Source organism: Pelobates fuscus, chromosome 1 (assembly GCF_036172605.1).
Source record: "Pelobates fuscus isolate aPelFus1 chromosome 1, aPelFus1.pri, whole genome shotgun sequence".
Lineage (NCBI taxonomy): Eukaryota > Metazoa > Chordata > Amphibia > Anura > Pelobatidae > Pelobates > Pelobates fuscus.
The window spans coordinates 155,019,273-155,038,344 of record NC_086317.1 but is presented as its reverse complement, the minus strand read 5'-3'; the positions used below and the strand labels follow the sequence as shown (position 1 = coordinate 155,038,344).

Genomic DNA, 19,072 nt, shown 5'->3' with positions numbered 1-19,072 from the left:
ACATATGTCGTAAGATTCCAGCAAAGTTTATTGTATGTGTAGAAGCCCTATAAAGGGTTAAATGTGAAAGGGTTTATAAAATACCCCTTCCTGTCTTACTGGAGATTCTTGGCTGATATCAGCACATCTAATGGCTAGTGTAGGAACTCGCCTATTTATTGAGGCTTGCCTTGACGTGGCAGGTGAGCTTATATATACAAATGGCCATTGGAATAAAAACTAAAGAGCCTCCATTTTGTTTAAAAGTACATGTGGATTTAGGCCAGAGCGCAGGTAACGTTCTCTTTGTTTTTAATATGTCGTAAAATAACCATTGCTTTACGGTGCTAGATTACCTATGCTCATATATATAAAATCTATACACATTAGTGTTGCTTATCAAGGAGTTTCTGCTATTCTGTTAACATGACAGGTACAGTGGACGAGTGAACAAAACTCAATAATATATGCTTAGCACTCGTGATCAAAGCTTTGCTATTGCATAGTATTCCTAGGTAATAAGTAGACACACAATAAGTTACATTATGCAGCTAGGCCAACAGTCCCACATCAGAGCCCCTGTCTGTCGACCTAACTTGGCCTCCAGCCATCTCCCGGGGTCATAAGGTTAGCCGATACCCTGGCTAGGTATGTCTTACATACGAGCAATGTCCACTGTGGTGAGCCATGCTGTTTGTCGAGAGCGAGGTACTCCCCATGCCCCAGGCCTGTTCCAGAGCCTGCACCATGTTGCCACGAACTTGGGTCCTCTTTGAGTCCAAATTCTTCCCAGCCGGGAGGTTGCAGGGGGCTTTGTTTACCACGTTGGCTTTGGCGTGTTGTTCCCTTCTACATGTGTGGTCTGTGCTTCGGGGGTATTCCCCGGGTGGCGCTAGGCCCGGGAGGGCATAAGGTAGTGTGGCGTGCCTTTTGTATGGTCGGTTTGCCTTTGGGGGATCCCTCTTGCCACCTCTTCTCGCCAAGTGTCTGTTTTCTCACCTGTGGCGGCGTTGCAGGGGGCACTCTTTTCATCCTCTCCATTAGGTTTGCCCAGAATTGGCTGCATCCAGTCGCGCTTTGAAGTGATCAAGTCAGTCAGTGATGTCGGCCTGATGCTGCGCTGCTGTTTGAATCATAGGCGCATCCGCCATCTTTGGCGCTGCATGGCATTTAGTTTGTCGTATGGGCAGTTCGCAACGACCCGGTCGGACTCCAGCGTGTGGCCCAGCAGGGACCAGGATGACCCCCACCGGCCCAGAGGGGGGGGGGGGAAGCGAGACCCAGGCTGCTTGCAAGTCAAGTAATGGACAGGAGACCGCCCGCGTCTCCCGCCCGGCGTCTATTAGTAGGCCGCAGGGTGTTCTCTTCTCGTATTTCACCATCGAGTTTTCACACCGATTCGTTGCCAGCGTGCTCATGAGTCATGGTATGTCCTTGCTGGGTAAGATTTTTGAGGTAGATTGTCGTTTTTAGGCTTAGATAGGCTTTAGGGTTGAGGAGCTCCCTCACCGTGCATCCTGTTCAGTCAGCAGCCAGGCCCTGCCCCCCTCTGATCATACTTTTGAAGTGTCAAAACAATACAGGCAGATGTTCCAGAAGGGGGGTCATTGAAAAGAAAGAATAAAGACTCCTGCATAGTTGCCATTTGAAAAACATTTCCAGGGACACTTTGCAGCACAGCTATCAATTCCATACATTGAAAAATTACCACACCCACTGCACAAATTTTTACCACACCCACTTAAGGCCAAAGTAGCTAAGTTGGAAAAAATTTCCCATTCAGCTGCACTATTTCGACCTAAAGTTTGAAATTCCCTGCAATTCTCTCTTTACTGACTAGACCTTTATAACACAAAGTTCCCACTAACCGTACCATGCATCCTTGGTGTGCGATAGATACATTCGCAGCACAGCATCTAAATCAGGCAGGGACATTTTATCACTTTTAGGTGAGTTGGGTATCATTGGTGACACTGTCCATACAAGTATAGAAAGACCTTGTGCAGATATGCTTCAGTCAGAGAGTTGTCTACACTATAGAACATACATTACTTTACAAAAAATATTATATTGGGGAGTGAATATATGTAAAGTTTGTGTGTATGTAAAGTAGCTCTGTCACTTCTGAGTATTTCATATAGATATAATCTTTCTAAAATACTCAAGATACCATCCCTAGTTGTCTGCTGTGGGAGCGTGTGGTCTGCACATTTGGTCATTGACCCAGTGGGCAGGCTGAGAATGCCAGTGGCTGCACTCTTAACTCATTGATGAGCACCGGACTGCAAGGTAGTGATTACTGTGGTTTGCACTCACCAAAGGTCCAGACCATGGCTCCGTGGGCCGGTTGTGACCACCTCCAACGTACTCTGTAGCAACTGTGCCACTTTACTCCGGCTGTCAATTCTTCTCCTCTGTTATCGGCGCTGTTTGGAGAAATTTTCCAGGCAGGTCAATCCTCCATGATGATACCCGTCTGCACAATTCATAGCCACGGCATCCTACACACCTCCAGCATACATAAAAATAAATGCCCAGTAAAAGGGACCTTTGGGAGGATTATCTTAGGCAATCTTTTTGTAGTATAGATGATCCAAATCTTTCTGTAATAATGTTTGAGGTCTGTTTTTCTTCTGTATGTGTGTCTCTTACCAAAATACAGTATGTTTTGCTACATTTGTATTGTACTAGTTTTGTAATTATTTTATTTTTTTTTGCAGGTGACTGTGGGCCTCCTCCTGAAGTTAATCATACTAAACCAATTCCGGTGACAACATTTTCTGTGGGAGTTTCTGTAGTGTATCAATGTGATAGGGATAGCGGTTATTATGAAAATCCTGGAATGAGTAAAACTATAACCTGTCAGGATGACTCCACATGGACCCAAATTTCAGAATTGTGCATACGTAAGTAGTCATTGTTATTTGTTCCTCATTCAGAATCACCATAAAGCATTTTAGGATATTCAGATAAGGACAGTTTTTATTCTTAGACCATGTTGCATGGGCTCTCATTACTTTTCTTTTATAGAACTTTCCTCATAAAACAAAGAAACAACTTATAGTATTGCCAGTTTAATCGTATTCTCTTTGATACACATGACAAGTTAAACTGACCAGTGCTGCCATATTACAACATTGCTGTCATGGCTAAGCTCACCCCCAGCTGGTCAAATCGAAAAATCATGGTGCTGTCTCCTCTGCCAAGGCAAACTGAAGTCAAAACCTTTCATGCTGGATCCTACTAGGAAATGAAACAGAGTAATTGATTGTAATAAAAAGTCAAAGCTTCTTTTCTTCCATCAAATCCAAAAATATAGTGTAAGTAGCAGAGGTTGGGCTATGGGCAAAGTAGAAACCTAGGAAGGATAAATGTCTAAGAGGATCTGCCAGCAACTGAATAACGACAGGCATCACTAGACATGTCCCAGGACAGTGAAGCATCTGGTAAGGGACCGCTTAAGAAGAGTGTATTGTGTATGAATGGGTAACTGTGACACCGGGTATATGTTTCCCCCCCCCCCCCCCCCCCGTATGTTTATATCGGTAACTGCGTGTGTCAGTATATTCGTATGGGTAACTGTGTCAGTGAGTGTGTACGTTTTAGTATGCTTGAATTAGTAACTTTGTGAGTGTGTAGGTCAGTATGTTTGTATGGGTAACTGTGTATGTCAGTATGTTTGCATGTGTAACCGTGTGTGTCAATATGGTTGTATGAATGTTTGTCAATGAATGTGTAGAAGTCACTGTGTGTGTCTTAGGGTGTGTCTGGATAAGTGTGTCAATGTGTTTGTATGGGTTAGTCTGTGTGTGTGTGTAAGTCTGTGTGCATTGGTCGCTGTGTGTCGGTGAGTTTGTATGGGTCGGTTAGTGTGTGTGTGTATCAATGTGTTTCTAGAGTTCACTGTGTGTCAGTGAGTGTATAAGTTGTCAGTGAGCAGGGCTGTGACCTCCTGGGTATTAAGATCGTAGCTCCCCCAAACAGCTACCAACACACAGCATTACACATCACTCGCAGTTACCTACACATCACCACACACATCACTTTAAAGCTCCCACACATCATGCACTGCCACACAAATCACTTAAGCTATTCTCCTCACATGGACTGCCACATACATAATACATACCGCCACCGCAGACACAGTCAAAACATATATATATATAACACAATTACCACAATTACAGCCACCACACTTATAACAACACACAATCATTCCAGCACACAGTCTTTGCACACACACCTCACTGTTTTTTGTCTTTTAATATATAATATTTTTATATATATAAAAAAGGCACATATGATTGAGTATTTAAAGGAGGACACTTAGCATTATAACCTCTGCAGCCCGCTGCAATGGTAATGCTGCGTGGTGTGTTTTGGCACCCCCTCCCAGTGTAACTGTTGGACAATTCCCATGGGTCTCCCAGTCTTCTCCTGCAGAAGAAACTTGAAGCAGGGACTGCAGTTGCTGGTGGGATTTAGTTAGATTGTCAAACTGTTCTAAAACAATATAGCAAATTACACTGGGAGGACAGTTCTGGCACCATAACAATGTCACTAATCTGTAGTGTTTTTGTAGTGTTTGGAATGATTGTTTAAAAAAAATATTCACTTTGATATAATTTTTTTTTTAAATAAAATGTAGAAAGAACTCCTGGGTGCACAACCTAATAAAATGTGCTGCAAATGCCTATGGTTCTAGTGTTTGTCCTCAAGTGCTTGTCTTGCTGATTATTTCCTATTTGATATGTTCCATTGCAGTTTACATTACTTGTGTAGGGGGGTGCTCTTCCTTGTGCCATTTGCACATCCACCAGTTATCTTAAATGTAAAGGTAAACCACTTTCTGACAAACCACCCACTTGCTTTCACCTTTAAATTGTCATATAGACCCATGTTCAATGTATTCACAGAGAAAAAAGAATTTCTTAAATGTACTGATGCATTCTGTAAGTCTATGCACCTCACAAATGTGTTGTATTGCCCTAAACTCTTCCTTTGGTTCCTCAATTTGTCAATATAAGTGCGCCCTAATTAAATGTGATAACTATCTAATTAAAGAGGCATTCTAGGCATCATAACCATCATGACCCTGCTTCTCGGTAAAGCTGTTTTTAAGTGGTTTGACCAAAACTGATACACTTGTAGCCTAACCCCCTGCTTATCTATTGCAAATTGAGCAGTTCCCCTTCCACATTAGTAATACCAGTTTCATCCATATTTGAATGGCATTCATTGACTGAGTGACATTAAAATCTGGATTAAATGGATATTGTAAGTTGATTATTGTATTAACAATAGTGGAGCCGGGGACCACTGTTTTGTATCTATTTTTCATCTGAATAGAAGGTTCTAACTCACCCTGTATCTTTTTGGCTGAATTTGCAGCTTGAACATTGTTGACTACATTATTCATTTATTTTCCTTCCTATGGATTGCTGATTCAAACTGTGTACTTATTTTGTATAACTGAAAATAAAACCAATATCTTTTTTTAATCCTCATCAAATTGGTTAATCTTAAAATTTTCATTTTTTATTACAGGTGCTTGTAAGCCCCCTCCCAGATTACAATATGGAGAGTTAAAGCAAACATTCATTGATATGAACGTTTTCATCAAAGGCCAAGAAGTGGAATATTCGTGTAGGCCTGGGTACCGACGAGCTCCGCGCACTGTAACCAAAATTACTTGCCAGGAAGACTTCACATGGTCAGCTCCTGAAGAATTCTGTATCCGTAAGCCCATCACTTTATTAATATATTTTTTTTTTTAATTCTTTATTTTATTTGTGCATGGAGAACATGTCATACCACAACAGCTTGAGCATGCGGAGTCAAACAACGATTTGCGTTAATTAGGCATTGGTTAAAACTGTGCACATTTTTAAAGTTATGATCGCTTGACACACGTATTTATACAAGCTTACGATAAGTAAAATGAACATAAACGATTTCTAACTGCGTTGCCTCAGGTTACTGTATATTGGTAAATGGCTAAGCACACATGGCAGCTGAAAAGGCTAAGCAGTATGTTAAAATAAAGGTGATAATCTGAAGCTAAAAGTTATATTAAGTCGCGTGCATGATGATTATAAGCTGTTGCGTCGAAATTAATAGCACTAATATTAAGCTTGCAGCATAAACAGGTTTAATTAACTGTGCGGCTATAGTGCTATATAAAAAGTAGTGTAACTGTGGCTAGGACATAGATTAGTACAGGGCAGCAATAGATTAGTAGGTGCTAGGTGAGATGTCTACTGAGTCACCCATGGCTGCGTTTAAATGTTAGTCAGGCCTCCGGTATCATAGAAACAAGCAGTAATTAAAACAACAACAAAAGAAAACAAAACATTATGTCAGAGGTTCATGTGGGTTCATTTTGGGCATATGAGGCTGGGTAACAACGATTACTATGCCTGGCATAATGTCCAAGTCTCTGTAGGATCAGCCGATGCCGTGTTGGGGCTGAGTGTGTGCCCCCTGTGATGGTCGGTACATTTGGCTCGGTCTCTCTGGTGTGTGGGAGCCTGGCGTCCCTGCGTCGTTTAGGTGTGCGTTGGTCGGTGAGTCGACACTCCGGTGTGCAGCTGTGCTGAGAAAGGGTAGATGCGGGCCTGGCTGGACGATGACTCTTGGAGCTTGTGAGTCGCTTGTGTGAGAGGCCGTCTTAGCAGCTTTGTGCTCTTGGGTGCGGGGTTCAGCATGTTCGTCCATGCGGTATTGCGCCGTTTTGCAGGTTGCAGATGTCACTGGGCGAGGAGTGGGTCTGACAAGAAGGTTGTCCCCCCTCCGGTGCACGTTCAAGCGGGAGCCGGTGCCCGGGAGGTTTATTAATTTCTTCTGCCGTGTAAGTGCTTGGTGTAGCCACCGCCGGGTGGCCGCCCTGGGAGCCGCTGGCGGGTGTCTGCTTAGTTGGTGGCGGGTCGTAGGGCGTATCCACACCGCTGCTTGTTTCAATATTTGCTTAAAGATCTGGCCTTTATTATGGAGTGCTGACCAGAGGCTTGCGCCAAGCCGGTCAAAGAACTCCAGAATGTGTAAAGGTGGTGTGATGCGGGTTCTCCCCTTCGCGGGCCGCGTCCGAGCCGCCATCTTAGTTGGGCCCCTGCATTGTTGCCTGTCCTTTGATTTAGTTGCTAGGTTGGGGGTGACCGTCCCCAGCGAGGACCGGGATAACCCCCGCCGGTCCATGGGGGGGGGGGTAGCAGGGCTGTGTGTGTGTCTCGTACGGAAGCGGGTCCCTTGCCGGGTGATCGGCCGCCTCGCCCATGCTGCAGGCTCCGCTCCGTTTTAGGCCGCATGGCCGGTTCCGGCTCCACCAGTGTGGACCGGTGCCGGACTGGTATCGCTGTGATCCCTGTGAGGTACTGCATCCTGTTCCAAGCACCTTAAGTTGCTGGCACCTGTGGTTCGGACAGGGTTAATGAATTTGTGTCTGCTGGTGCTGGAGGTTTCAGGATGCACGTCCGGCCATCTTGGCTGTCAGGCCCCGCCCCTTTTATTAATATTTTTAGTAATGTTGTATGCGTTGGATGTTTTTGAATTATAGGTGAATATAGTAGCATTACAGTGCTTTTTCAGACTTTAAATTCAATCCCTCTTTGTATATTGTCACTCTGCAGGAGTCAAACTTTTACATGTACTCTTTAAGTTTCCACACTGTTTGTGAGGACCTTGGGTGCTTAACAGCAGTGGTTCAGTGTCATATGTAACTATATATCTGCAATACTTCCTAGCCTGCAATAATGTGAAAGCTGACATCATATACCTGTGCCTTATGAGATTGATATGCAGATTACATTGCACACAAGACAGCAAGAAAGCTGTGCAGGAAGTGGGTAGAGACTACAGGTGTAACATATGAAATGTAGTCCATTTCAATCTGAGGAGGCAGGAACACTGTTACGAACGCTGGTATAGTAGATACCCTGTCTGCCTATTTCCTCCCGAACTGCTGAGCCTGAGTGATTATAGCTTGCAGTTCGGGTGTAGATTCGAACTGTTGCAGACAAATGCAGCATCCAAGTAGTTTTCTCCCCAGCAAGTAGACAGTTACCCAAACATGACCCTAGACTTCATGAAGGGTACAACAGGAATGATTTTAATGGGTGCCAAACTGGCTTTTATGCAAGTCCCCATGCGAGGGGCACTCCCACATGGACCTTGTTGGGAACAGAGACACACAGTTTACAACCAATAATAATACAGTGACAAAGTGTGACACTCCCAATACAAACAGATAATCATCTCTGCCTGTGAGATAATTGAGTCAGATACAGTAATAACTCAATAATCTCCAGGCAGAAGAAAACAAATTTTTCACAAAACTTGTAACGTACCCCAAAACTTCATAAAAGTTATGTCCCCTGATAGCCCTGATGTGGGTGACCAACATATCCAAATATCACCCAGATATGTTCAGGGGTTTTGGAATTCTATGGAAGTCTAGTTTTAACCGACCGCAAGCGAGGCTCCAGAAACAGTTCCATGAGTTTAGGCTGTGCGGTCGGTCTATTTTGGAAAGTCTCAAAAACAAATAAATGCACGAATGGTACCGCCTGGCTCCTAGCAGCGATTGTTCCCCTAGTTTGTGGGAATTAAACTACCGAACAGCGCTCTCCTGGCTGTTCAGGAAAAGGAAGAAGGTGTTCGTATACTTTGACTGGTGTTCAGGAAGTCGAGTGTCCGATTTTAGTTCCAGACACTCGACGACCAAATCCCGCTGCCTCCTTTTATGAGAACATGGCCGCCGTTTTCTCCTGCATGTGGCGTTTGACTATACAAACGGCGGCCATACTGGGAGAGTGCTTAATTGACTGTTCTCTTTGAAGATAATGAGCCAGGGGGCGGTCGGTGTTCGGTAGTTACAGCTGCTGAACTAATAAAACATAAAAGTCCCGAATAATGTTAGTTTCTTCATAAACACCTTTGCATTCCTCCCTTTCAAGCTCATCCTACATACTTCCTCATTTATTTTTTGTGAAGATGGGGAATGTTATGCTCTGATTTCAAAAGAAAAAAAAAAAGAATATTTTTATTTTATTGCAAGCCTGAAGATGAGGGTGTCTTCCCTATGTTTAGAAACATATTGTTCCCCTGCAATGGCATACGTGACACAAGTGGAGACTGAAGAGTGGGGTGGGCTGGGGTTGGTATATCGTCTAATGGTATAACATATACTTATACCTATAGTGGAGCACTAAAGTGCAAAGATTACAGTGCAAAGCACTTTAGCGCTCCACTACAGGTATAAGTATATCTAGGTGTATAGAAGGTGTGAGTGGGAAAGAAGGTATCCCACACTATTGTTTAGAGCAGCTATTTAGTTTACATGTTAAGTTTGATAGAACACATCCCCTCCCTAAAAGGAGGATTTCTTTGGTATATTGGGGTTGGTATATATTCCTCGAAACAACATATGCTCCTTTCCTTGGTCATATAAAGATGCATCCTCTCTAAGGTCCTGAGGGGCTGGCGCTCTCACGGACAGCTGGTCAGACTGGCATATTAATTCTCTCTGTGATGACACCCAGGGGCATCGTCGGGTAAGTGCAAGTATGTTGTTCTGCGTTTGGAAGCTCTGAAAAGTATCATTCCATTGTATTCCCTAGCTGTGTCTGAGTATGTAATTTGGATGCCAGTTCTTTAAAGTGGTTAGGTCTCAGAATTTCATAAATATATAATGTTTATGAAATATTGATGCTGACTGTGTTGGAATTTCACTAGAATTCCAACTCAATCCAAAGATTCCATGAGACAAAGTAGGGACCAATTTTGTCTTAAGGATAAGCCTGAGATCAGAAAATGGCAAATCTTCACAGTCAACTATTGTCCAATCCCAGCAGCCATCCCAACCGATGACTCTGGGATTTAGGCATCATTTTGCTTATTGTAAAATGTGATCTTTAGTGCCTCTTGTGATCTTGTGGCATCCTCCATAGAAATTAGTGTTGTACTCTTGCGAACTCCACAGCCACTGGACCCCAACAGGAGATGTCACCTTCAGTGGTCTATGAAACATATGCAGAGATTCCAGAAAGAGACAGATCCGCTTTAACTGAATTGCTATCCCTGAAGCAACTTTCTTGTGTGCCTTACTGTCAGTTTGGTTTATCTGAGGTCTCTGAAAGGGAGATATTTGAAATATTGACTGCCCATTTTAGGTAAAGTGTTCTCTGGACCCTCCCAAGCCTCTGGTTGTTACTGGCATCCCTGGTGAATTGGGGAATTACCATTTGTATGCTGGGAGCTCCAGTTTTCCAATATTTTCTGCAATCCCCTTCTGAGAGCTAGCATTACCCCTTTATAGTGACTGAGGATTGCATGTGGTTTTTCTGAAGTAGGTTTGCCTTTACCCTGCTTCAGACCTCTGGCGGCCATGCCTTGTGTAGTCACTGATGTTGCTTCTTGTCTTCAAACTTTTCCTCCTGGGTTCCACAATCAGGTAACTGGAAATAGACTCTTCAGTGTTCTACCTATTCCTTGTAGGGGAGTACCGACCAAAGTTGACTTTGATTCTTAATGGAGGAATGCGGAGGAATCTATTCCTGTGGTATCCAAGATGAAGGTATCTGGCCAACTATCTGCATGCCCCCCAACATCGGCATCATGAAGGGGGATGTCAGGCAGAGGTATAAAGAGAGCGGACCAGTGAATTGATTTGCATTACCAAGAGGGGCAGACCCTCCCGAAGAAAAGGAATTTCCACTTGGCATAAATGCATGCAAGGCTGTCTGCCAATTAAGCAGCCAAGCACACTAAAGGCACACCATTCAGGGAGCGCTGTGCCCTGAGCCTAGTGCAAGCGAATCTAATGATGCTCTCATGCTACAGTTGGAGAAAGTTGGAGAAAGTTTCCTGGTGTCTCTAAAAATGGAACACCAGGGAACAAAGTCACTTTAATAAAATAAAGAGCAAAATGCAGCAGAATGAATTTGACATCTAAATCATTTTAATCCAGTTGTATACTCTAAGTAAGTGTTTTTTATGGGTCAATCTAAGCACCATTAAAACTTTGCGTTATTACAAAGTAGTTGGTGGGTAGAGCATCCTGGGTCAACTCTCAGCCCTGCTCCTCAGAGCTGTCAATCATGCAGTCTATGGTGAGTGTGTAGTTTGCAGCTTTGCCAATCAGTGCACATTGCCAATTTCATAAAAAGTTCCTAGGCTCACACCTATCCAAAATTCCACTTGGAGCAAATCTCTGTCATAAATCGATTCCAGTGTTTCCAAGTTTATCAGTTCTGGAAGATCTAAAATGTTCACATCACTCAAGAATTTTCATTGTAGACATTTTTGTCTAGTAATAAGCTTGAGAAAATTTTTTTCATTAAATATTTGTACCACCCATGACTGAGAATACATCCATTGTATATTTATCCATAGATTGTGTACTTACCCCATTAAGGACAGAGGCAATTGCCCACGTTCTGAACCAAAGCAAAACCTTGAATGTGAGCTAAAGTTTGTTCCAAAAACAGAGAAAATTTCCAGATTTATCAGGTGTCTATACCCTTTAAACCCTCAATTTTCACGAGTGTAGCGTAAATATAAGAATAATATATGTATATAGTGCTAAAAGGCACTTACCCTCTATATCATACTTGTATTTCCATGTATATATAGAGAGAAAAAAAGAAATATATACAGATAATAGTAATTATATTTTTTGTGAGAGTTATAATATGAATAAACTCACATTTTTTAGAGCCTTTTACAGTTGTAAGGCTCTAAACTTCCAGGCGTCTGTGTCTTTTGGGTAGATCACACAACCCCTCTCTCAAGGCGAAGACGCGTATGTTGCTCTCCAAAGTATACAGAAGGAAACAGAGATGATCCAAACTAAGTGTAGTATTTTAAAATACTGATATATATCAATATAAATAAAATACGAAAAGTGCTCATCTTATTTAGAGCCTTTTGATAACTGGCTCTAAGTGTATAAGCCCAGTGTCAGTTTGTGGGGTGACACTATCCCTCTCTGGAATCACTTGCACAGGATGCAATAAATTAATATGTATAAAAACTATATTTATTATCAATATTAAAATGTATACATGCTAGAAAACAAAAAAATATAAAATCATATAAGAACAATACTAATGTATTAAGCGGTCTAAATGTAGGTCCACTTGCAGCCAAAACGTGTTTCACCGAAAATCGGCTTCCTCATTTAGCTTCAAGGTGTCTTCTGTCTCTTTTAAATCCTAATTTGCCCGCCAAAATTCTTCCTTTCCAATCCGAGGTGTTTGGTGTGATGCGGCCAAATAGTGTCGCGTCACTTCCGGTTCGTTCGTACTACATGTCCCACGGTCCTTTGAGTTTGTGAGTGTCACTTCCGGTAAATTTCAATGTGGTGATGGGTAATGTAGTCCTAAATATTGCCACCATCTAGTTTTTATTTCAGTCCGTGTAAGACTCAAAGTAAAAAACGGAATGACGAAAAAGAATATTAAAGGAACAAGAAAAAGTGTATCAGTGTTCAATAAAAATACAAATAAATGAAAAATAGATAAAATCCAGCTTGTAAACAAATCTTAGTTCTCAGTTAATAAATATTTCGTTGTTGTCTTTCTGTGTATTTATTATTCCCAAAAGAGGGGGGGGGGGGGGGGGGGGGGGGTTACTCAAAGTTAACCTTATATTAAGGTCTTGCAAATGTAATATATAAATATAAAGAGTGATATTACCTTTAGATCCCATTCATAACACATATGAATAAAAATTATGCATTTTACTTTGTGTATTTATATAGTAAACTTTTATATATAGATTCCCGTAGTGTGGAAGAATCAAAATGATGACAATATATGATTTAAATGGTTATAATGTTGGTTTCGCTTGCAGTAAATGTGTCTTGTCTCTTAATCACTAGGTGAAATACTTTGAGATACAAACTTATTTGGGAAATTAATAATTAATTACTTTAAAAGATGTGTTGTTATATTTATGGAGTTCATTTACTGTTGTTTTTGGTGATTTTCTGTGTGTGTTGGGTTTATAGGAGTACCCACGTAGTGTGTATAGCAGCTAAATTCATTTTAAACATTACAACTATATAGCGCCATCTTTTCCACAACCTTTGTGTGCATATAAAGTTTGTTCCACCCTAGTTCAAGTGTCCCCATAAATACTATATATTTTTTTAGTCTAGCCCCCCCCAAACTAAGATTTGGTTGAGAGGGAGGATGAGAATTTTTCCTAAACTATTTTCTAATTTTGTATTAAGGTTACTGCAGTTAACTGTTTAGTGAATAAATCCATGTTTATTGGTACGGGGTGTATATTGGACATGAAAAGTCCCCAGAGCCTTGGTATACCCGGAGCTCCAGATTGCTTTCAGTGTGTCTCTGAGCCACATTGTCGTGTAACAAAACCAGGGTAACCCAAAATCATGAGGGGAACGCTAACCAATGCAACACCTGAAGGATATTGGACAAAAACATGCAATTGAGAGGCAACAATAAAGAAAGATGCAACACCTCTCACTAGTTATGCGGTGGGCCTTGGCATGACTTGGAAGCTTGGTATGTGCTCAAATTATATTGATCAGGATTGATACAAAAAAAAAACACTTAATGCTATCAACATTACAAGGTGGAGCAACAAAATACTTGACTCACAGAAATTGCTAAATGATATTGTACTTTCTTTCATTCAACACATTAAAAATCCGAATAATGTTTTCATTGGAGTTTTCGGATTTAAAATAAAAAAAATATATATTTATGTAATTCCTCTTATCTTTTTCTTTGGTAGGAAAGAGCTGCTCAAATCCTGGAGAAATTGAAAATGGAGAAATGCTTGCTGAAAATTTTCTTTTTGGCTCCAGAGTTACCTACACCTGCAATGAAGGGTGGGTTTTATATGCACAACACTAATTTTACCATTGGATATGAACATGCAAACTGCAACACTTACCGCTGAAACTGTTTCTAGAGACTCTCCTAAATGTATGCTTTCCTGTGGGCACCTGTAGTGTATTTGTATTTATTTTTTTTGTATTTAAAAAAGTATAATTTCTATGGTTTTAGCAAAACCAAATAAGTAACTAAAAGTTAACAATCGGTTGTGCGATAGAAAAAAATGATATATTAAATTTTGCATACTACTTGTTAACTTGTTAACTGATTTAGTACATTCATTTTTGGCAACACATTTCCATTGCAAAAGATAATGCAGTATGAGTGCATTCTCTCTGTCAAGCAAAATCCTCTCTGGGTTCCACGTAGGAGATACTCTGCATACATCCGCAACCTGTGCAGATGACTTCTTTGTCAAACAACTGTAGATCTCCCTACCAAATTTAGTTAAAGAGTTTGAGTCTTATGGTAAACTTTACAATCTTAAATGGACATGCTTCATTTTGAGACAATCATTTTATTGAATGAGACAGTTGCCTCACTCTGCAGGCTGAAAAAAAGCTGTCAAACCTGTTTTGTTTTGTTTTCGTATTGACCAATTTCTTCTTTCTGATCTAACCAGTTGGGGTCCTATCCCTAGGAATGTTGGAAAAGTGCATTGAGCATGTCTGACAGATTTAGATAAGTCTAGTTTGAAGATATTTTCATCTTGCAACATTTTAACAGGGATAGAAGTGAGGTACTGTAGTCTGATTAGTGTGGCCAAGCAAAGCAGTTTCTGGTGTTGAGTTTCTCTCTCTTGCTGCTGCACAACGATGACCTGTTTCTGTCATTAGTGGACTGGTCTGAAACTGAGAAGGGTGTGCAAGTGGGTTGAGGTGAGGATGAAGAAAATCCCCCAGCTGAGAAGGGTATACAGCAATGCAATCCAACCATGTTAATTATACTGCATATATACATGCATACTGTAAAGTTTGTCTTGCTTTATTTATTTATTATTTTAAAACTAAGAACAGCGTTTTTTCTTTTCTAATCCACCTCCTGTTTCATAGTACCAAACAGAGAGCACTAATTTCCAAAGAGAAAACACTCCAGACCCCTAGAGCACTTGCTATTTGTGAGGTGTTTAGGAGGACCTCTCACTTCTGTGTTGTTAAAGTGCCTAATTAATGAGCATAAAAAGAGGAGCCACACTCTATTCCAGTCGTCAGCAGGACCAGCAAACCCACAGTGTTCAGGCAAACAGAAAAATGGTCTCCAGGCACTCAGGGTGTTCAAACCATAGGCAGATTTATTAGGTAAAAAAAGTGACAATGCAGCAATGTTTCGACCTACTTAGGAGGTCACTGTCAAGCTTGACAAAGACCTCGTAGCAGATCGAAACGTAGCTGCTCACTCTCTTTCTTAGAAAAAATAAAACACTGGTTAACTTAACATTAATCTTAATGCTAAATGTAGTCTACATAGAAACATACAAAGAAACATGTGACGGCAGATGAGAACCATTCGGTTCATCTAGTCTGCCCAATTTTCTAAATACTTTCATTAGTCCCTGGCCTTATCTTATATCTAGGATAGCCCTATGCTTATCCCATGCATGCTTAAACTCCTTCACTGTGTTAACCTCTACCACTTCAGCTGGAAGGCTATTCCATGCATCAACTACCCTTTCAGTAAAGTAATACCTCCTGATATTATTTTTAAACCTTTGCCCCTCTAATTTAAGACTATGTCCTTTTGTTGTGGTTTATTTAGTCTACTTTGACTATCTTGATTCAGCAATGGGTGGAAAGGGCTAGGATATTAAAGAGCAATAGACGCTATGCCTGCTTTCATTCAAGGCTGGATGGGTAAATACACAGACACATGGTATGTGTGGATTATGTGCACCTTGTAAATCGATTGAGCTATGGAACCTAGAACCTAGTTCCTGGGTTTCAATTGGTGCAATACAATTGGGGTAATTCAAATTTTAGACCAAAATAACAGAACTGAAAATATGGCTAAGTTGAAGACTTTGTGGTAATCGCTGATTTATATTATTTATTCGTCAGGAAATGGTACAGTGAAGCCGCTTCTTCTGGGTGTCCTCCAATTCGTATGGTGGCGAGTCAATATGGAAAATGTGAAGACAGAAAACAGAATATAGTGTAGTATATTACATAGGTTATGAGGTAAAATAAGAGAAATGCCACTTACAATTTTCTGGAACTTATGTTCAGCTCCAGATATATGCGGCTGGGCAGTATGATCCCCTCCTGTGGATATGTGGCTCAGCTTGGTTCCTATATGGTTAGTAATAGTAGTCAAGGGCCAGTTGAAGTGTCGAGCATTCACGGGTATTTCCCTCCAAATTGCAGACACAGATATTCACCAATTAAAAAATGAGAATAAAAACAGAAAAATAGTGCTCTCTGTTTTGTTGTTTTATTCAAGTAAAATTAAAGGAGGTGTACTCACATAAGGAGAGCAAAAAGTGAGGTTTCTGCTCAATCATTTGTATCGTAGCTGGTTTACTCCCCACCAAGGAGATAACAAGTGTGGCTCCTCTGGCAACACTTTGAAAAAGCTCCTTTGGGTGAAACGCATTAATGTTTTTATGTCTTTGTTTTTATTATCTTTGTTTAAAATAAAACTAGTTTTTTTTATCTTACCTGGTTTTATCCCTGAAGATTGTATCTGGAGGAGCCACCCTCTTTACCTTCTTGGTGGGAAGTAAACCACCTACACTACACAGGACTGAGCAAAAAACTCATTTTTGTTCTCCTTATGGGAGTATAGTCCCTTTTATTTTACTTGTACCCTTTCTTGACTTATACCTAGGTACGGCCAGAGAGAAAAGACTGGTTTGGGAAGTACCAGCTGCCACACCCGGATTTGAAAAGCGCTAGGAACCTCACCATTGCACGTATTTATATTATTTATTCCTTACATTTTTAGGTTCCGGATGATCACAAGAAGGAATTATAGAGACTGTCAGGCAGATGGAACTTGGACTAATGAGCTACCAGTATGTGATGGTAAGCACCACAGCACTTACTCTGCCTGTGAGAAGTAATTTTGCTAGACTGGTAAGAGTTATATTTACTCTCTGGCAGCACTTGCTTTTTAAGTAACATTTTAAGGTCTTTTTTTATTTCTTCTTCAGCTCAAATCTGTACGCCTCCTGATACATCTGGTAATTTGGCAATAATTTCCCCAAAGGATCAGTATCAGTACCTGGATTCTATAAGCTATGAATGCAAAAATGGTTTAGAACTTATTGGTACAGCTTATTCACATTGTACAGCTAATGGGACTTGGGGTTCTTCTCCACCTGAGTGCAAAGGTAAACCATTGTTTCTCTGTGTCTTCTAGATAAAATAATTAAGATCATATTCTTTTCTTAAGATGGAAGCCCGTGAGTCAAAACATATGGAATGAGGTCCCTATCAACTGAAGGAGGTTGAGACACCCCTAATGCAATGCTTTGGGCAACTCCTCCCTCTACAGTGATTTCTTTCTGAGCCCAGTTCTGTTCTTACCTCCCATGGATGCGGTGTGATATGAATCTGCCCTCTGAAGAAATTAAGTTTGTTTTTTAGTTTACCTTCTTACATGACTTAAAATGATTAGTAGTGTCCCTATTGCTGGACACATTTAACCTCTATAACCATGTTCTGTACCCAGACGAGAATATGTTGTTGGAATCTTTCTATAGGTACATATGGTGGTTTATGATCACTTTATGGGGTTATAGACCTTTTTATATAACTTTGGACTTTATAAATTTGTACCATTAACAATTTTACTGTATACTTTGCATATTTGGGGTTGATGAGAGGCAGTTCCATCAAATAGACAGTTATTGTGTTAATGCACTTATATTAGTAGATATCATTGTTTTGGTATTAATAATCTTAACCGTGTTTTTCTTGAAACATCATATAGTGTGTTGAATAGTAGATCTGTGATGGGATTTCAGCTAGGCCCAAAATTTAGTTGGCCTAAAATCTCCATGTGGTATATACAAGTACAGGTATCAGTTAGTTATGTGTAGCTAAGAAACTGTACTGAGCATGTGCTGGATTTTATAAAACCACATTCCATTCTCCTAGTGCCATACGGCCTATCCATATGAGGTAATGCTGTAAATACAGTTTGCTTAATTTGGTGTAAGGGTACAGATGGGGGATGAATAGCTTCTAAAAAGCCTGTACTCCATGTGCTCAGACATTTTGAACATGAGTTCAGCTGAGACCCGATCGGTGAGAATTAAGACCTTTTGCTTCCTGAACTGACCTGTGTCCGGACTCTCTGTGCGTGGCCTCTTCAGAGTTTACCTATTACAGATCCACCAATAAGCATTGCAAAATAAAATAGAATAATAAGGAGAGAAGAGGAGTACCACTTATGCATAGTAATGTTAAAAATTTCACAATATTTATTAAAACTTTCACATAACATGTTTAAAAATTGATTCTCACATTTTCACAATTGTCACCAGATTATAATATGTGCAGTTCCCAAAAAATTCTAGGTACCTTTGCTGTTCCCCGGATTCAGCGTTAAAGGACCACTCTAGTGCCAGGAAAACATACTAGTTTTCCTGGCACTAGAGTGCCCTGAGGGTGCCCCCACCCTCAGGGTCCCCTTCCCGCCCGGCTCTGGAAAGGGGAAAGTGTTTAAAACTTACCTTTTTCCAGCGGTGGGCGGAGAGCTCTCCTCCTCTTCTCCTCCCCGTCGGCTGAATGCGCACGCGCGGCAAGAGCTGCGCGCGCATTCAGCCGGTCACATAGGAAAGCATTTATAATGCTTTCCTATGGACGCTTGCGTGCTCTCACTGTGATTTTCACAGTGAGAATCACGCAAGCGCCTCTAGCGGCTGTCAATGAGACAGCTACTAGAGGAAATAGGGGAAGGCTTAACCCATTCACAAACATAGCAGTTTCTCTGAAACTGCTATGTTTATGAAAAAATGGGTTAACCCTAGAAGGACCTGGCACCCAGACCACTTCATTAAGCTGAAGTGGTCTGGGTGCCTAGAGTGGTCCTTTAAGGTGATTGGTGTGTAGTGCAATGTTTGTTTCACTCTGCTTTGCTGGTTCGCTGAAGTCTTTGCTGGGTTTCTATTTGGGGCGTGCAGGGGGGGGGGTTCTCAACATGACTTAGCCTGTTTCATCAGACTCCCATCATGCCCACCAGGCACTAATCCTACCTTAAGGGTCTGTGGAGCTGACTGGGGTGCT

General features: G+C 41.2%; 1 protein-coding gene across 2 annotated transcripts in view; it reads left to right on the top strand.

The window, feature by feature from the left end:
* The window catches only part of LOC134608294 (tigger transposable element-derived protein 1-like), a 151,367-nt gene that overhangs the window by 76,404 nt on the left and 55,891 nt on the right, over positions 1-19,072 (top strand). For both annotated transcript variants that reach the window (XM_063451005.1, XM_063450997.1), the window contains exons 3-7: positions 2,700-2,885; positions 5,527-5,718; positions 13,741-13,837; positions 16,785-16,864; positions 16,993-17,172. In XM_063451005.1, the coding sequence (XP_063307075.1) occupies positions 2,700-2,885; positions 5,527-5,718; positions 13,741-13,837; positions 16,785-16,864; positions 16,993-17,172 (735 nt within the window). The remainder of the gene's footprint in view (positions 1-2,699; positions 2,886-5,526; positions 5,719-13,740; positions 13,838-16,784; positions 16,865-16,992; positions 17,173-19,072) is intronic.